This window comes from Archocentrus centrarchus, chromosome 8, assembly GCF_007364275.1.
Source record: "Archocentrus centrarchus isolate MPI-CPG fArcCen1 chromosome 8, fArcCen1, whole genome shotgun sequence".
Taxonomy (NCBI): Eukaryota; Metazoa; Chordata; class Actinopteri; order Cichliformes; family Cichlidae; genus Archocentrus; species Archocentrus centrarchus.
Window position 1 is genome coordinate 3,853,297 of NC_044353.1, and position 17,781 is coordinate 3,871,077.

General features: G+C 42.9%; 1 protein-coding gene across 2 annotated transcripts; it reads right to left on the reverse strand.

Annotated features, from left to right (window-relative positions):
• Window positions 1-2,166: 2,166 nt before the first annotated feature.
• On the reverse strand, window positions 2,167-17,326 carry LOC115784075 (polycomb protein SUZ12-like). Of its 2 annotated transcripts, XM_030735153.1 has the most exons (16): window positions 16,736-17,326; window positions 15,876-15,922; window positions 15,724-15,788; window positions 11,788-11,856; window positions 11,437-11,486; window positions 11,247-11,332; window positions 10,862-11,108; window positions 10,167-10,269; window positions 9,943-10,048; window positions 9,683-9,857; window positions 9,305-9,393; window positions 8,776-8,919; window positions 8,215-8,372; window positions 7,911-8,109; window positions 6,631-6,710; window positions 2,167-5,428 (listed from the first exon to the last, which is right to left on the reverse strand). In XM_030735153.1, exons 1-16 carry the CDS (start codon window positions 16,896-16,898, stop codon window positions 5,005-5,007), a joined length of 2,205 nt encoding a protein of 734 aa, XP_030591013.1. In that variant the 5' UTR covers window positions 16,899-17,326; the 3' UTR covers window positions 2,167-5,004. The 2 variants fall into 2 exon arrangements, with proteins under 2 accessions (XP_030591013.1, XP_030591014.1); XM_030735154.1 differs by lacking the exon at window positions 2,167-5,428 and having other exon boundaries at window positions 6,692-7,304.
• Window positions 17,327-17,781: the final 455 nt, after the last annotated feature.

The window sequence follows — 17,781 nt, forward strand, 5'->3', positions numbered from 1 at the left end:
ATTTTCACCCTGCAGCCAGAAGAGGGCAGTAGAAATAATTACCAATAGTAGTGTGAAGTGTCCAAACAGTTGGATGCTGGCATATCCAACCCCCTATATCAGAGATGTGTTGCAGATGAGTTGCACTCATCAGTGCAGAATGATTCAGATTGTTGAAAGTTGCCAGCATGTTGCAGTCAATCTGCCAGAGTGATTGCAGTCAGTCTGAGCTGGACTGTGACTGTTGGGAGACAAGTTGCCTCCCACCAAGCAACCTGTGCACCCAAGCTTGTGGTCAAAAGTGGTCGCACAGAGGCTGAGAGTGTCGCGCACTCAAACTTTAGGCAATCAGTTGGTTGCTGCAAGTAACTGTAGTTGATTTTCAATGGACCGCGGCCCAGTGTCGCAAAGACCGCTGCCATCCTATTTTCAGTCTGTGACTGAGCTGTAAGGGCCGTGCACTTTGGTGAAATGATTAAAAATAAAAAATGAAGCACAATCACAATTTACAAAATCACCCTTTTTTAATAGAAAACCATCATAACTCGAGCTAGTTTTACATTGGTGAAGAAAAAGTCTTGTTTTCTCGACATGGCTCCTCCCATTTTGTGCAAAATGCTGCTGGGTCTCATGAAAGAAAAGAGGTTTCAGATCTGCAGATTTCAGCAGGCTGGATCAGTCGCCGACAGACGTAAAGCTTCTTTAAAAAAAAAAAAAAAAAAAAAAGCACTAGTACTAAATGCATCCAAATGGTCCCGTCTGACAATGTTTCTGTGGCCTCACAGCTGCAAACATCTGGAGGCTCGTACTGCATTTAGGCTGAAATGGAGCGAGCAAAACTTCAGCATCTGGACTGACTGACTCTGCTGCAGCTGAATCCCACCGTGCGCAGCAGCGGGGTCAGATTATGATACGGTCTGAAGGCATGTTGCACAATGATAATGCATGGAGACTCCCAGGTAATATAAAAGAATTCCAGGATTTACTGCTCATGCATTGTTTCTACATCACTTCTAGTGCCAAAAAACTAAAATATTAACATTGAGGGCCACAGCCATCTTTTATATACAGTCTGTTTTGAACGCATGCTCCCACCAGAAACACTTCTGTGACACTTCCAGTGCATTTCAGAAGCATCTTTACAATCTGGAAAAATGTGCTCTCTTCCAATGGAAACCTCGTCAAGCTGCACAGATGAGGTGGGCAGACTGAAACGCTTCTGGTGTGATTTGTCTTGTGCCAGACCTGCACCCGGTGTATTCCTAAATGTCAGACTATTGAAAGCAGCAGAGATCCAGGGTCACATGATGCAGGAGATGCACAAGAGCAAAGAAATCTGCAGCAAATGAACCCCAGTTTGGTCCTTAAAATAAAAAAAAAAAAAAAAACTAGTAAATCCTCACTGATGGTGCTCGGGTTTCCATACATACATATCAGTTATCTTTTGTTTTTTTTTCTACACAGTCATTTACATATATAACAAGTGCAGTGGGCGTGTCCAGCAGCTACACGATGTGCCGTGTGCGCTTCCATGTTGGTGTTCCAACATCATATTAATGTTGCTCCAGGACCAATGATGTTGTGATGTCACAGCTTTACCAATTTGTGGAAAAAAAAAATATCCCAAACAGACTGTAAATAAAAGATGGGCATAGCCACGCGCCATCGTCTGCTGGATCCTGGACTTCACATCCTGAAGCTTCTATGTTAGCATTTTGGTCCCCAGTCATGTTGGATGGGAAAGTGTTGTGCCAAGTTATCAGTTAATGCTAGCTAGTTTGGTTAGCATGGGTGCAATGCACAGACACAGATACCTGCTTATTAACTCTGAGTAACAGTAAAGCTGCATTAAAAATGCTCCAACAGCACAAACACATTCAAGAGGCCCAGTTCAGGGAATCCAATTAGCAGATAGCTGGCAGCTACAGCTGCCTGTGTCAACATCCACCTCTCTAATCAAAGTTTGCCATGCGGTTAATTTATAGTCCAAAAATCAGACCGTCCAGTTAGTTGCTCAGCACCAAGTAGCAGGTATGTATATATATCTGTGTGTTGTAATTATAGATGCAGCTTGCTAACCAAGCTAGCTAGCACTAGCTGATAACTTAGCACACAACCCTCTCATCCAAATATGGTTACATCTGGTTCCAAAACGCCAACATGATAGCAGCTAAAATGCTAACATTGAGGCTTCTAAAGGCAAGGTTCAAAACACAAACATTGATGTTGAGGTGCCTACATCTTCTATATACAGTTGTTGGTTTGGTGCACCCATCAACGTGGCCACGCCCTTAACTTTAAGCCTTGCCAGTATCCAAATGAATAAGTTATTTAAAAAAAAAACAAAAAACACATTCAGCCCCCTTTGCAGTTGGAGGAACGGAGGAACTATCCACAGAGAGACAAACTGGTTCTTGTATCAGGCTGTAAACGTGTTTATTTCTGCTGTAAAATTGGACATTTTAACATGGGAGTCTATGGGATTTGTGTCACTGCTGGAGCCTTTAATGGACATTAGAGGAACTGCAGTGTTCATTCGTGCACCTCAACCTCCTCCATACACACACACACACACGTCTTTACTTCAGCCAACTTCTCAGCTGTTTCTTGGAGCAACATTATTTATACTGCAGTGACAGCACACTGATACAGCGACATCAGGACCCTGTGGAACCATTTGTTGTTATAGGTGACTTTTTTTCACAATTTAGTTGATCAAATAAAAAGGGGGAAAATAAAAATCAGCCCACCTCACATCACAGTCCAAAACTTAAAAACTATTCAGTTTATAATAATTTCAAAATAAAGCAGCAATTTTTTACTTTAGACTGGAACCAGCACCTGGATAAACAGTTTAAATCTCTAGTTATTCTCCTTTTAGACCGTGACAACAGGAACGTGGCCTTTCCAAGCCTCTCAAAGTGTCCCGTTTTGCTGCACTGTCAAGCCTTAAAAGAGGCGCCGCTTGAAGTGAGGAGCAGTTTATAGTCCTTTTTATTGTCCTGGGCTCAGAGCAGAGTAATAACAGCACTCTAGGAAAAACACAGAGTCACTCTGTAAAAGAAAAACATGCTTCTCGGTGTTAGAGAGCTGGCAGTGGAGGTCTGCTGTGAGGAATAGAAACATTTAGCACCAGTAGTTTAAAATATATAAAAAAAAAAAATCTAACTGGAGGTGTGCCTACGTGCACAGCAGAGTCACAGGTTCAAACCAAAACACCGCTGAGGGGGCACCAACGCTCGGCTGTTTGGGATTCGTAATGGGGAGGGGGGCAGGTACAGAAATAACAGACCAGAGTGCAGAACCACGAATGCTCCATTAAAGTAAAAGTCCCAATCAATCATAAATACTCGATTATCATCAACTTAAATAGGAATTTACTTCATTTACATGAAGACCAATTTAAATAAATGAAAAAAAGTGGGAGAAACACTCGTCTGATAAGGAGTTAGGCAGAAAGTTGAGGGTATTTTTGTCTCGCAAGGGTCACTTCCAGACCTCAGCCTCCAATATGGGACGGAGAGCCGACAGACCTGGCAATAAAGTCTCAGATCTGACACAAAGGCAACTGCAACCGTTAATGATCCTCCCACAACCTTTTACTTCTTCTAGAAGACAAACCTGTCTCCGTCGTCTCGGCTCGAGCTGAACTAAAGCCGCTGTAAAAGGAAATGTCTTCATTTATAACAAGAAAGCGAGAGCGTCACAGCAAAAACTAATGCAAAAAAAAAAAAAAAAAATTATATAGAAGTTATATTGTTTTCATAGTGACTGGATGCCAAAGTAGTAACTGGAATTAAGCTCTGATTAACCCAGCAGTGCGTACGGCTGTGCTACGATGCGATCCAAACGTCAGCAGTAACGTCCTGATTGACCCGTTCAAAGAACGCTTGGAGACTTTTACCCGAGGAGTTTTGTCAGGTTATGTTTGAGTTAACGACTCATGGAAAGGGCAGTACAAGCAAAAATATGTATTACAGTATTTTTTTTCCCTTCCATATTGTGGCTCTCGCACTCCTTATCAGACTCAGCTTTATTTTTATTATTATTATTATTATTATTATTATTATTAATATTATTATTATTATTATTATTATTATTATTTATAATAATAATATAAATAATATTATTATTATAAAAATGACCTCCACATAAGCTAATTCTCATCATGAATACACATGGAAAAAACAACCACAACAATAAATAATCACTCTGAGCCTCCTGTTAACAAAACAGCAGCACTCTGGATACCCAATCAGACGCCATATCTGTGACTCTACTGAGCATGTGCACACACTCTGTGCTAACAGAAAACCTTTGGTGGAGCTGAGGGGGTGCCCGGAAGGTCACTGATTGATGCTCAACTCTGAGGAAGGCCGACATGAGGTTTGAGCGATGGAGTGAACACAAAATGACTCTCAGAGCACGAATTAAGAGTGTCAAGAGGCAAAGTAGCACCTAAAAAGAAAGCACCAGATATCGATCAATCTGCTGCTGAAAATAGTCCAGAACAGTCTCCTCCAGTTTAAATTCCCAGCAACTGTGGGAAGTGTTTTAGCCTCTTTTTTAGAGGCAGCTCCTCATCAGCGAGGTGCTCTTGTAGACCTACACCTGCAGAAGGCCAGCAACATGACCATCTTCTGAGTATTTCCCTGCACCTTCAGCCCTGAGACGGACTCCATTTTGTGCTCGCTCCACAGTTCTGTCAGGCTGGAAATGAAAAGAAACTGCAGCACCTCAGAGTTAAACACAAACATTTACAGAAGTGGGACAAACAACATGGAAAAAACACGAAAATAATTCAAAATTAATTCAAAGTTTTCACGAGCTGTGAAATGATAAAGCGTCTCTTCGATTTGAAGGTGCGACTTCCAGGGTGCAAAGTTCACCTTGTTCCTGGTGTAACCTGCCTTTGAGAATCCCTGCAGTAACCCGTGTGTGTTTAACACCTGTTTGCTGATTCCGGCCTCAGGCCTCAATCTTCCCGCTCCATTCAGGGATCTTTGTGGTGCCCTGGCCGAGCAGTCACTTTAAAACTGAGCCGAAGCCGGAGAATTTCTGCTTGGTGTGTGGCTTCTCGCTGCCTTCCTCCTCTGGCTGGTTTCCTGCCTCCGAGGAGCCGTTGCCGGTCTCGTCGTTGCAGGTTTTAAACTCTGACAGATCGGGATCGGGGTCCGGCTCTGGCTGGGATTCCACGGCCGTCTCCCAGTCTTCCTCCTCCTCTTCGTCGTCATCCTCCTCCTCTTTGTCTCTCTGGCTAGCCTGGGTCTGGACAAGGCGGAGCCGGGCCATGGCCTGGTCGATGGTAAGCGTGCCGATCAGGTTGAAGTCATGCATGCTGATCAGGTGCAGCAGGAAGTTGCGACACAGGTTGCGTTTGACGATGAAGGCAGCGTGGTGCTCAGCGAACAGCAGGCACGCTTCATTCATCTGGTTATCTGCTATGAATCTGGAGGGAGGACAGAGGAGTGGATAAAAATGAGAACAGAGCTAGTTATAAACCTGGAAACAGAGCTAGTTATAAACCTGGAAACAGAGCTAGTTATAAACCTGGAAACAGAGCTAGTTATAAACCTGGAAACAGAGATAGTTATAAACCTGGAAACAGAGCTAGTTATAAACCTGGCAACAGAGCTAGTTATAAACCTGGAAACAGAGCTAGTTATAAACCTGGAAACAGTCTTATTACACCCAAACCTCACACATGAACTTAGAGGTGTCCTTTCACACATGAAACACACTGCTGGAAATGCAAAGTCAGCTCTAGAAGAGGGAGCTGCCTGTAGAGAACAGTAAACGTGACTGCCATTCACCAACACTGAATACACCTGACAGGTAATCAGATACCACGAAGGAGCTGGCAGATTAAAAATATATTTTTTGTAAATTCCTGCATTTAAAATCTTTCAGAATGTGAAGAAACAAGACATGACTTCATGTCCACAGCATCCATGAACTGTGTTGACGTGGTATCAACTGAAACTGAGCCAGGACTGGGTCTTACTGTTGTGTAATACCAATCTGTACCACAAGATGGTGTAGCAAGCCAATTTAACCTTTATGTCACCAGGTAAGTCAGTAAGAAGAGAGGCAAAGCCTCTTGAATGAATGAAGCATGGTTAAAAGAGCTGCTTCTTTGGGCTGCTCTCTTATTCATGAGGGGATTTGATTTGGCAGACTTTTAATGCCACATGCTCTTCCTGAAAATGATCTGTGGCTCCTCCTGGCCACCAGGGACTTTTTGCACTTTGGGCAAATGTGTAAACACCATGGTAAAAGAAATATCCTCATTCCACCTACTGGTAAAACATTGCCCACAGGTGGTGAAAGTTTCAGGTACAGCAAAAATATTTGATGGGGTAAATTACAAAAAGAACCTTTATAGACCAGCCAATATCTGATATGACTAATTTAATATATGATTTAATGGGAGGGAAAAAAAGCCTCAAGAATAGTAAGCTAGTTTTAAAGTTAGGATCTCTAGGGGAAGCACCAGGTAGCCAGGATGGGCACACCATCGTGTGGGCCCATGAGCTTTGCACAGACACCATTTTTCCCCTCAGCTTCCACACGTAGTTGCAGCCGACACCAAAAAATAAATTTTAAAAATTGGAGGAAAAATATTCCTCCATAAATCTGCTGAATACACACCCATACTTCATGACGTGCAGGTTCCACAGCTTCATGATCTCCTTCTCCCCCTCGTTGACGTCCATGAAGTCCTCGATTTGCTGCAATCAGACAGCACAGGCTAGTTAGCATTTAGCATGGACTGTATATAAAAGATGGAGGTAGTTTTGAAGGCTCAAATAGGATTTCACTGCACGCTCATATGGGGACGTCTCATCAGTGACAACGTAGCCCCTTTTTAAAAATCATACCCTCTTTTACCATCCTTACTGAGTCTGATGAGACCAAAATTTACAAACTGAACATTATGTCTGAGGCCATAAACTGTCTAGGGTCACTTCAATATGATCAGGAGTTGCCCCCTGTAGGCCACTAGAAAGAACACAGGTTTAAGGCATCTCTGCACTGGCTTTGTTTTTCAAATCTGGGGGTTACGTCCATCTTTTATATACAGTTTATAGTGTTTAGGCAGGATCTGAGTCCAACAACACACAAAACTTGTAAAGAAAAACCTCCCAAAACAACAACACAACAACTAATCGTTACGGGTGTGTGTGTGGTTGCAATCTTTTGAACTGTTCATTATAGAACCTGCTTTAAGTCACAGGTTGTTTAAGTCACAGGGGCTTTAATGCTGGCATCAACAGACCAGCAGGAGAAACGTCCACGCTGGCTTCTGTTATTCTCACACCAATCTGGAAAAGTTAGCATAGTTAAACACAGTCACAAGAAACAGGCCGTTCACAGGAGGAGAGAAGCCTGAAAGCACAGGTCTGTGATTTCTGGGTCTGCTGGATCGTTTGTATCGTTCGGAGGTTTGTTGGAGAACAGCGATGCTGTCAAGAGGTCAGAGTTGAGTGACAATAACGCGAAAGCAAAGAGATTTGCGTTACTGTTCAAATGTTCTCCTTTTAGAAACAGGAGAAAACAAATGTCTCAATATTTTTGCTTGATTATTGAAAGCATATTCATCTACTACCAGACAATGAAAAGAAAAAAGTGCAGGTATTGCTGCACTTTAGCGCGTTTCTTTGATTGTGGTGGAAATAGAAACAGGTTAAAGAGTAGAGATGAAATTTAAAGCGTATCCTGGATTTTTTCCTTTCATGACTTTGAAACCTCCAATCCCAGACCGAGATAGCCACTTCCTGCAGGGATGTGCCAATCAAAGTTTTTCAGTTCCGACTGTGCTGATATCGAGCACTGATCCAATGAAGAAATTTCCCTACTTCTCTTATACCCGGCTTCTTACTCCTCATTCCTGTGTTTGCTCATTCGGCTCTCGTTTGGCTTGAACTCACCTTTACAGTCTTCTCTTTGAGCCAGTCGGGGTCCCTCTCATCCTCGCTGTCCACCTCCATCTCCTGAGGCCTCAGCGGCAGGCAGCTGTCGCTGTGGAAGTAGAGGCGATTGTGTCCGCTGATGTACGTCCTCTGTGCCTCCCGATCGCCATCCTCCGACTCCAGAAACTCAGACAGACTCGGCTTCGTCCTCTTGGGTCTGGAAGAGAGAATGGAAAGAAGATGGTCGGTTAATCCTCAGGAATTCTCATCGCCTTTTGCGAGATGTAAATAAATGGAAAGTTGGAGGGGAAGTCTGCGGTACCTGCAGACCAGAACATGCGTGACAGCGGTTCTCTTCACGGGGCCGTTCCTGCTGAAGGCGAAGCCCGGCTGGTTGTGGATGTCCTGAGGGTTTCCTGCATACGATCCATCATAACACTCGTTGATAGAAACCTCGATCTTTGCTCCCTTTGGATGGGGCTGCCAAAGACCAGAGAGAGAGACGCATCTTCACCAGTATGTTAAAGAACAGAATGCTTACAAGAATTTAAACAAATAATAAATGTATAAATATGGATGATACTCTCCATGCTTATCAACAGTGTGCAATACTAGCTAACGTTAGCTTAGAGATGGAGTCCACTCATCAACAACAACTGGCACAGACGTGACTTCACAGAAGAGTTACACAGCTAAGGTTAGCCAGCTAACCGCTGCACTGGATATCAAGCTAACATCTGCAAGAAGGCACTTTTATCTAAAGAAACCTGCCTGACAAACAGGAATTTGACTGTTAGGAAAAACTAGTCAAAATGAGCAGAGCACAAAAATGAGTCTATTTCCACTTCATTAACAGAAAGCAGTCTGTGTGCGTCTGCCTCACCACGTAGTTGAAGATGAAGCGGGAATGGGACAGTTTGAGGTGTTTGAGCAGACTGTAGAGCTTCCTGCAGTTCAGCGTGCACCACGGACAGTGGAGGTCGTCTCTGGCCTCGGTCTGCTGCCGCGTGTTGTTGTTGTATTGAAACTAGAAAAGAAAGAAACACGGCGAGTGATGAGGGTGTGATCGCTGCTGTTCCAGCTACTGGGAAACCACAGACTCCCTGATCTTTGATGAGGAATTCACATCCCATTGCTACTTATGCAAAGGTTTGAAACATGTGACATGTTTCCTGCCCTTTCCTGTGTCTGACTCTCTGATCTCAGCACTCCTTTGTTTCACTGGCCCCTCCCTCCTTGTCACACCTTATCAGTGGATTTTAGGTCACCTTAACTTAACTCACTGCAGGGATTCCTGATATCTGAGAAAAGGAATTCCCAATCCTAATCCCAATGATAATGGTGTTTGTTTGTACAGAACTGATCCATAATAAAGTCTGAGGACACAGGAATGTTGGGAGAAACGGACTGACCTGGTAGAAGATTCGTAGTTTCTGTCGAGGTTCAGCTGAAACCTGCTCCCTTCTGGTTTGCACATCTGTATTTACAGACTCTTTAACAGCTGCAGAAGAGAAACAGCATCACTTTCACTACTGACTGGCTGTGGGTCAGTTTCACTGAGGGCCACACTCAGACACTGGCACATTATAATTTAATCCAAAACATAAAATTATGCTGGACATAATCAGCACAAAGGCCCTAACAAATCAACAAAAAGTCGAGCAAAAATACAGCGTGTGGATCACAGCTGCAACTAGGTGGGCCAAAACTGGTTGAGAAGCTAAACTGATCGTACGCGTATAAATCTGGGAGCCCTAAAACATACTGTGCATCATCTGTGTTGCACTCACCTGGTGTGTGCGTGGTTCTCAGGGTGCTGGGCCGGGTGTCCTGGTTGGTTTCGGAGTTGCGGGTTGCCAGCGGTTTGGCCACAGGTGCAGTGGAATGATCGGCGGAGTCACTGGTCCAGCGCAGCGTGAATTGCAGGGTCGGACCCTGAGAGAAACTCTCAAACGGAGGCAAGCGCTACAAAAAAGAAACACAAGGTCTCATTACACAGATCAGCTGTGTGTAACTGAGGCTTACTCGGTTCATACACGCAAACGCACACCTTTCCGTCTAGGATGGTCTCCCAGGTCGCCCTCTTCTTACCGACGGGACACTCCTCCATCTCTTGCATGGACACCTCGTACTCGCCATCCAATAACTGCAGACGCCTGCATGTGAGTACACAACCACATCTTCTCACTTCTGCTGCACAAATGCTGCAACAACGCTTTTTCCTTCCTGTGTTAAAAGATGCTACTCTGAGTGTGTGTGTGAGAAATCTTTCACCTGTTTTTATCAAAGACGGTCATCTGAGCTACAAATGTGGTTTCTCCCTCCTCCCTGAGAGTGGTGCTCCTCCTTTTCCTGTTCACGGCTTCCTCTGAAAAGTCTGAAACACACACAGGAGCTGTGACGGTGACTTTGCGTGTGCTTTTTAAGCTCAAGCAGCTGAAGCAGAAAAATGTGCCCCTATATTCTTCTGCAGGTTTAACCGAGTCAATGAAAAACTTTCATTGTGAACTAACTGAAATTAACTGAATTACGCTTTAGATGAACCGAAAACGCCACTGAATCACATTAGGACTCGCAAACTCTCCATTCAACGCTCTGATTTCCTGATATCTGACAGTCTCCACTGTTATTCACATCAGTAAGGCATCCAGAGTCTTTCCCAAAGAGAGGAATTTTTGGCATCTCAGAGGGGTTTTCAGCCAAATCCTGCTTACAGTGTTTGATAATCTGGGTTCATTTGTTCAAACGTAACTCATAACTCCACTTGCAGCCAGGAAGATGGAATTTTGTTACCATGCAGATGGCGTTTTTAAATCCTGGTTTAGCTCCTGCTTTCTTACCCTAGATTTTTCTTGCACTATCAAGTTTTTACAGACAAATCTCAGCAATTAATTTGGCTCCAGTAATTTAGAAAAAAAGAGGGAGACTGTGGCTGAAGCTGCAGAGACGAGACCCAAGAAATAACTCACCTCTGCTGTGGTGGATCTCTCCGTTGGCCAGGCCATTGATCTGCGTCCGTGGATGACCGGGCCGTGACACTCTGAAGAGCAGCGAATACGACTTGACCATGTGAGAATTGCTGGGTTCAAACTCGCTGCTGGGAACCAGGAGGGAGGGGTAGGAGCCCGGCTTGACCTGAACGCCGGCGCTCGTGTCTGGGTTCAGAGGAACCTGCTTCTTCCCTGTGGGGACCTGCTTCACCGGACAGCTCACGTCCTAGACAGGAAGCAAGGACAGGAAACTTCAGGCATTTCATTTACACCTGCGAGCTGCAGAAAACTGAGGAAAATCACGACACACACACACACACACACACACACACACACACACACACACACACACACACACACACACCTTCCTCTTCTTGTGGCAGACTTTGACCAGGAGCACCTCCAGAGACACCGAGTTCTGCTCGTTCTCGCTGTCCTGAGATGATTTTCCTGCAAACAAACAAGACAAAAGACTTCCTGTTAGTCACAATGAGGTCAGTGGAAACACTGGAAAAAAAAAAAGAAAAAAAGACTGCAGACAAGGACAAACCTACCGGCTTTATGGAAGAAGCCAGTAAAGGTGAGCTGCAGATTGGAGGCCAAGCTGTGGAAGAAAAACCCCAAAAGTTCTGAGATGTTTTTAAAACCAAAGAGTGAAAAAAGCAGGATTTCAGGTGCCAGAAACAGCAACTCAAAGGTTTTTCAGTGGGTGACGTTTATTTAGTAGAGGCTGATTATGTTGCAGTCTTGTTTTTGTTGCATCTGATGATAAAAATGAGCCTCTGCGGGGTGACTGCACACAGTGCAGGCAAAGAGCCTGCGTTACTTTATTTAACAGAAATCTGTGCGTTTTCCTGCCATTTGTTGTCACTTGAGAAACAAGAAATTTATTTTTTTAAACTTGCCTGTGAGTCTCCTGTTCGCCTCTCATCTTTTCCACTTTGAACAGCAGATTGTCAGCCTTGTAATTTTTCCTGTAGACAAACAGCAGCAGTTAGCAACCGTACAACCAGACACCCAGACCAAGCATACAGAAACTCTGTGGCAAACGTATTACTTCTGGAGAAGGTTTTGGTCACTGAGGAGCAAGATGGTGCCCTTTTATTGGTCACTTTTCCACATAATCCGGGTCATGGTACACTAAGGCTGGGATTACACAGCTGCGGACACATGAATGATTTGCTGTTCTTAGACTAGAGATCACACTTCTCCTATATTAGCTTCTCTTCACTGGCTCCTTCCAGTATTTAAAATCCTTCTTACATACAAAGTCCTGATTGATCCGGTCCCATCACAAGAATACACGGTACCAGCACTCGTCTTTCATTGTGCAGGCTTATATGTGGTTCCTGGAGTTTCTAAAAGTAGACTGGGAGGGAGGGAGAGCCTTCTTCCTGTCAAAATAAAGTTCTTTCTCACCACCGCTCCTTAGTGTGCCTCACAGAGGATCATCTGACTGCTGAGGTTTCTCTAATATTCTTATTATATAAAGGCACCTTGAGGCAACTGTTTTGTGATATGACTTAAAAGTAATTATTCTCAAACTGTGCAGCAGTCCTCACTGATGGGTGAAGGACATCCAGAGGAAAAACTATGAGGCGAAACTAAGCTAGGTCCAGTGCAAGATAAAGCAGGATTATTTTTGAACTATGAATCATGCAAAGAGATTCTAACAGGACTCCAAGACTGACAATAACGGAGCAGGAAATAATCAGACTAGGTGCCCTTTAAAAAAAAGAAAGAGAGGCCTATCAGGACTGATGACTATCAGCGATCTTTAAAAGCTTTAACAGCAGCCTGAAAAAACCCTGTTAAACGATGTGCAAGCACAATAAGAGGCATTAGGTATGACATTTAAAATCAAGGTCAGCTCAAGGAGGACGACATTTTCGATTTCTCTGGTTAAAAGTATTTTATTTAACTGTCAGTTCAACTCAGCATCACTGGCCATGTCCTGATTTGTGTGCTTACATGAAAATCTTTTTAAAAAGCATGTCCACCTAGCTCATAATGGCTGCACGCTGTGCGCCGAGTCTGGAGAGCTAACATAAATCGTGTCCTGCCCGGCTTTAACCTGAGCTGTACTCTAATGAGCCAAAGTAACTGAAAACATCTGTGAGGCAAACCTCACGTCTTCAGGTTGTGTTCAGGCCTGCGCAGCTTCAGTTTAACGACCGCTGCACTGGGAACGGTAAAAAAAAAAAATTAACATTTATACAATACAATAGATCCAGCGTCACACTGACTGCACTCCACTGCTGCTACATGACTGTAACATTCAAGCTATTATTTTAATGTTCTCCAGGGAAAATGATTGTTAACGCTTACAGCAACCTTCAAGTGATCAACTGGCTTCATTTATGAGCTCAGTCACATATATTTATATGTGCCTGCAATGAATTTATTAATCTGCTTCTCCCACAACTTTTTTGTTGTTTTTACAGGAACTGGCACATTAGTGTGGCGAGGACAATAGAAAGCTCTGTGCAATACACTTGTGTTTTATAACATTATAGACTTTGATTTGATTGCAATTTGTTGCCAATTATTCCAAAATTTGGCATCTTATTTGTACGCAGGACCAAAACATTTTGAGACTTTCTGCAGAAAATATTTTAAATATTCCACATCTATAAATCAGATGTTTGTTCAGATTTAGATTTAAACAGAAGCACTGACGGAGCAAAGGGCAGAAAGCCCAGCCTGACTGATGGTGATCCATTCCTGCCTTATCAGAGCTCCAAGTTGATCAGTTTGTGGGGTTCTGCTAGTCCACTTGCTTTTAAAGACTGACAGATTTTCGATTGGATTCAGATCTGGGGCGTTTCCTGGCCATGAACACAAAACGTTAATTTGCTGATCCTTGAGTCTCTTAGTTATTGTGTTTGCCTTGTGACACGGTGCTCCGTGAAACTGGAAAATGCTCAGACTGTCACCAAACTGCTCCTGGATCGCTGGAAGAAGTTGGTCTTCAAGGATGTTTTTAGAAGTGGTCGGTCCGGACAAAGCAAAAGCGCACAAACTGTGATTGAATCGGAGCTCTGATAGGACAGGAATCAAGATTTGGCCCAGAAGCTGAGCGTGAGCATGCCACAGAGGATTTTGGAAGTCACGAGGAAGATGGGTCAACACTGTAAATACCAACTCTTCACAGAAATTTGATTTAGTAAAAGTCTTTGAAACTTACAAAATGCTTCTGATTACTTTTCTCTGTAAATCAAAGAAATATGTAAAAATATTCTAACTAAAAAAGCAGCAAAGTGTAAAAACATCACTGACATCAAAACATGTCAATTTCTGTCACAGATGAAGGAAATGGTAAACTTATGATAAATGCTAATATAAGCATTGCAGTGTTAAATATAATGCTCAGTCATTTTAGTAGCTAAAACAGCCTGGTAGCATGAGGGTGAAATGAGCCAAAATAGCTGAGATCCTGCACATTTAAGGCAGGCTGTGGACCCCCTTCTTCCCCCGTCTTTTCCAAGAAGCCTTACAAGAGAAACTGTGTCCTGCTCACACATTTTATTGCTTCAGAAAGAGACTGCAAACTTGGCTGTACGCACACTACAAGACCACCTCTGTGCAGAAGGAGTTGCATGAACACCAGTTTCTGATAAAACAATCATTTATCAACCCTGCTGGATTCCTGCTTCCTAATGTTGTGGTTATTAATGCTTTAAATAAAAACAGTCGATAACAGAGACGCGGCCCCCCTCGCCCGAGTCTCTTCATCTCAGATCACAAGCTGCGTTTCATGTGACTGAAGCACGCAAAGCTGCAGTGCAAAGTGAAACCGAGCAGAGCAGCAGCAGAAGACACCTGGTTCAAAACCTCCAATTCAAATCAGGAACACACACACACACACACACACACACACACACACACACACACACACACACACACACACACACACACACACACGATCTAACGGCCAACAAAGTCCACACAAGTGAAAACAACTGTGACAGAAAGAAGAAAAAAAAATAAAATCCAAAAATGGACTGAATAATTAAAAAAAAAAAAGTCTACTTAATCTACTTTATTATAGTGTTTAAAATACAGATGACTAGTGACAGCATCTTCTTCTTCAACCAATTTGACCTTTAAAACTTCAAAAACATTATAATATATTCAACAACGGTTTCATGAGTTACCTTGATCCAACTTAAGATATTAGTTACCCCTCACATATCAATAGACGATTCAGTTAAATGCTGCACAAATTTATATCGATATTCTTTAGCACAAATTCTTGACTTCAAATCCACAACAATTAACTCTGTCTAATCGAACGCCTCCTCACAAAAGCCCAAAGAAACAACCACAAACTAAACCAGACAGGAGTCAGCTCAGTTGCAGCTGTCACTTGCTCCATTTTTAAAAATTTCTTGAGGTCTGTCTTTTTTTTTTTTTTTTTTAAAACCACAGAATAAAAAACATAACCTGCAACATAGCAGAACACGTGACATACCCTTTGTAATCTAATACACTCCTTCGGTGTTCAGTCTGAACCACAGACAGCCTCATGTGTATCAGCAGGATCTTTTTTCCCCTGCAGCGTCTGTATGCAAAACAGCTCAACTGAAAAACCTTCTATCGCAGCTTTACCCGATCGAGGCGGCCTCCACGTGTCAGTTAGCTCTCACTCATGATAACAACTGACCTTTTTTCTTAAAAGGCAAACTATTTCAATAAACTTTAAAGTCACAGAAAATATATGAAGCACAAAATCTACAAATATTTCATAGGAAGTTGCACTAAAGGAAAACAAAACTTGTAGATAACCATTGTAAAAAAATTTTAAAAAAAGCAAGTTACCAACTTAGTTGATTTTTTACCTTTTGATGTTATTCCTTGAGTTTCTGTGGGACATGTATGTGAGCGTTCTGTGCAAAAAGATAGGCTGAAATGCAAAAAAATACACACATCATTAACATATGGAATATATAGGTTATCTAAAATGGCAATGTTAACCAAGTTAAACACTTACAGCAATCAAGTTCCTTGTGCGGAGAAACCTGTAGATTTGGGTTGGTTCTGCAAACAAACAGTCCAAATATCAACACATTAATCCACAAATTATTCACTAGACATGCAACAACGTTTACACTGATATTTTTGTCCTCATCTAATTCCGTTAATCTGACGTGCCACTTCAGCTTTAAGCTGACTGAATACATAAATATGGTGTGATTAGAAGCTAAAAACTATTTCTGAAGCATAAAGGGGAGGATAAACAGGACAATTTTCAAATGACGTGGTGAGGATCCATTTTAAACATCACCATTTGTGCACCCCCCCCCCCCCTTTGTTAGTAAACTTCATTTAGTTTAAAGTAAAAGTAGTAAACATTTACGTACTACTTCAACCTTCAAGAATGGAAACCTCTCTCCACTTCATACCTACTCTGACTGCTCAGACAAAGTTAAAGGAGACCTGAAGGAATCACTAGTTTTTGGCATTTTGTAAATGACAATTTAAAACTATGAACTATAGATAAGTTGATAACAATCCTGCAGAAAGAGGAAGGCTAAACAGCAACAGCAGCGATTATAATCACTGGTAGCTCTGTCTGGGTCCCTCGGACAAGTTTCAGGATGTATGACAGAAATATTAAGTATGATAACCCTGCAGGACGTGCAGTTGACAGTAAGCGGATACAGGCCTTGAATGCAAACCTTGTATACAATATTGGTTTGTACATAATAAAAGTATGGAGTTAAGTCAGCTCTTCGGCTGTAAAATGATCTCTTCCTCCAGCTACCTCAGCATGCACATGGCCGGAGAAAAACTTCCTGTGAGCTTAAATAAATATTTTAAATATGCAACTCGATGACAGCAGAAACTCACTCTCGAAGGCCTGCAGGAACAACTCGTGGTCGGCTTGAATAAGTTGCATGTTGGGCTTCTTGGCTGCAGCCATCGCGGCGGAGGACGGCTGGTGGTGGTACAACCCATTGGCTTTACCTCCAGAGCCCAAAGTCACCGGGTGGCTCTGCTTGTGAGGAGCCATTACAACAGTGAAAAAATAAAGAGATCAAAGAAACTGTCCCACCACTAAACGAGAGGTGGTGTAAAATGAGAAAGAAATTCGGCTCCTCTTCCTTTGTGAAAACAAAAGAGCAGCAGTGGCAGAAAATCAGCCACTCAGGAGAAACACCGCCTGCTCCTCATTTTACACAACTGCTGAAGTTTCCCTCTTTTATCTGTGTCATTGGAGAAACTCCAGCTTAATGCTCTCGATGAGGAACTGGTTAAACAGTTGCTGAGGGCGGTTAAGAGGCTTGAAATGCGCGAAACAAGAGAACAGCCTCCGGCAGGCGGATTACCAGCTAACTGGCTAACTTCCTTAGCCAGCTAGCAACAACCTCGCGCTAGCCGGCTAGCATTGTCCGGCGCTCTTACTTCACCAACGAAGACCACGCGCCTTTCAGCCACGCGACAGCTCATATATAATGTAAACGATACGTTTTCAGTGGCTTTAGTGCCATAACAACACCAAAATGCACAGTATCTCTCGCCTAGCGCCCGTTTCCAAGTTGGGTTATATGTCCTCGAACACAGCGACAAAACACCCACACATCCGGTCGGAATTTCCCAAATAAAGTTACATTTTGAATATGAAATTGTTAAATGCATATATTACCCGTTTTAACGGGGCAATTATACCAAAATGTGAATTAGAAATGCATTTAAATGGAAACACTTACTACACAAAAGTAAAATGTTTTTTTTACAAAACATTTCTCAGATGTTTTAGTTTTATTTAGAAGCCACACGCCCTTTCTCTGGCCTCAGTTCAGCGACTTGACAAATATACGTAGTGGCTTCTCAGTGTGACTCGTGTTGAAAGAGCCCGCCTTCTAATAGCTCTGCCCAATGATCGTGCTTGTTGG

Bases quoted from the DNA above. Each gene is read 5' to 3' on its own strand.
- LOC115784075 (XM_030735153.1), bottom strand. From the start codon at position 16,898: ATGGCTCCTCACAAGCAGAGCCACCCGGTGACTTTGGGCTCTGGAGGT. The intron at 11,487-11,787 runs GCAAGTTTAAAA...TTTCTTCCACAG, and splicing joins GGCGAACAGGAGACTCACAG to CTTGGCCTCCAATCTGCAGC. The intron at 9,858-9,942 runs GTGTGCGTTTGC...TCTTTTTTGTAG, and splicing joins AGACCATCCTAGACGGAAAG to CGCTTGCCTCCGTTTGAGAG.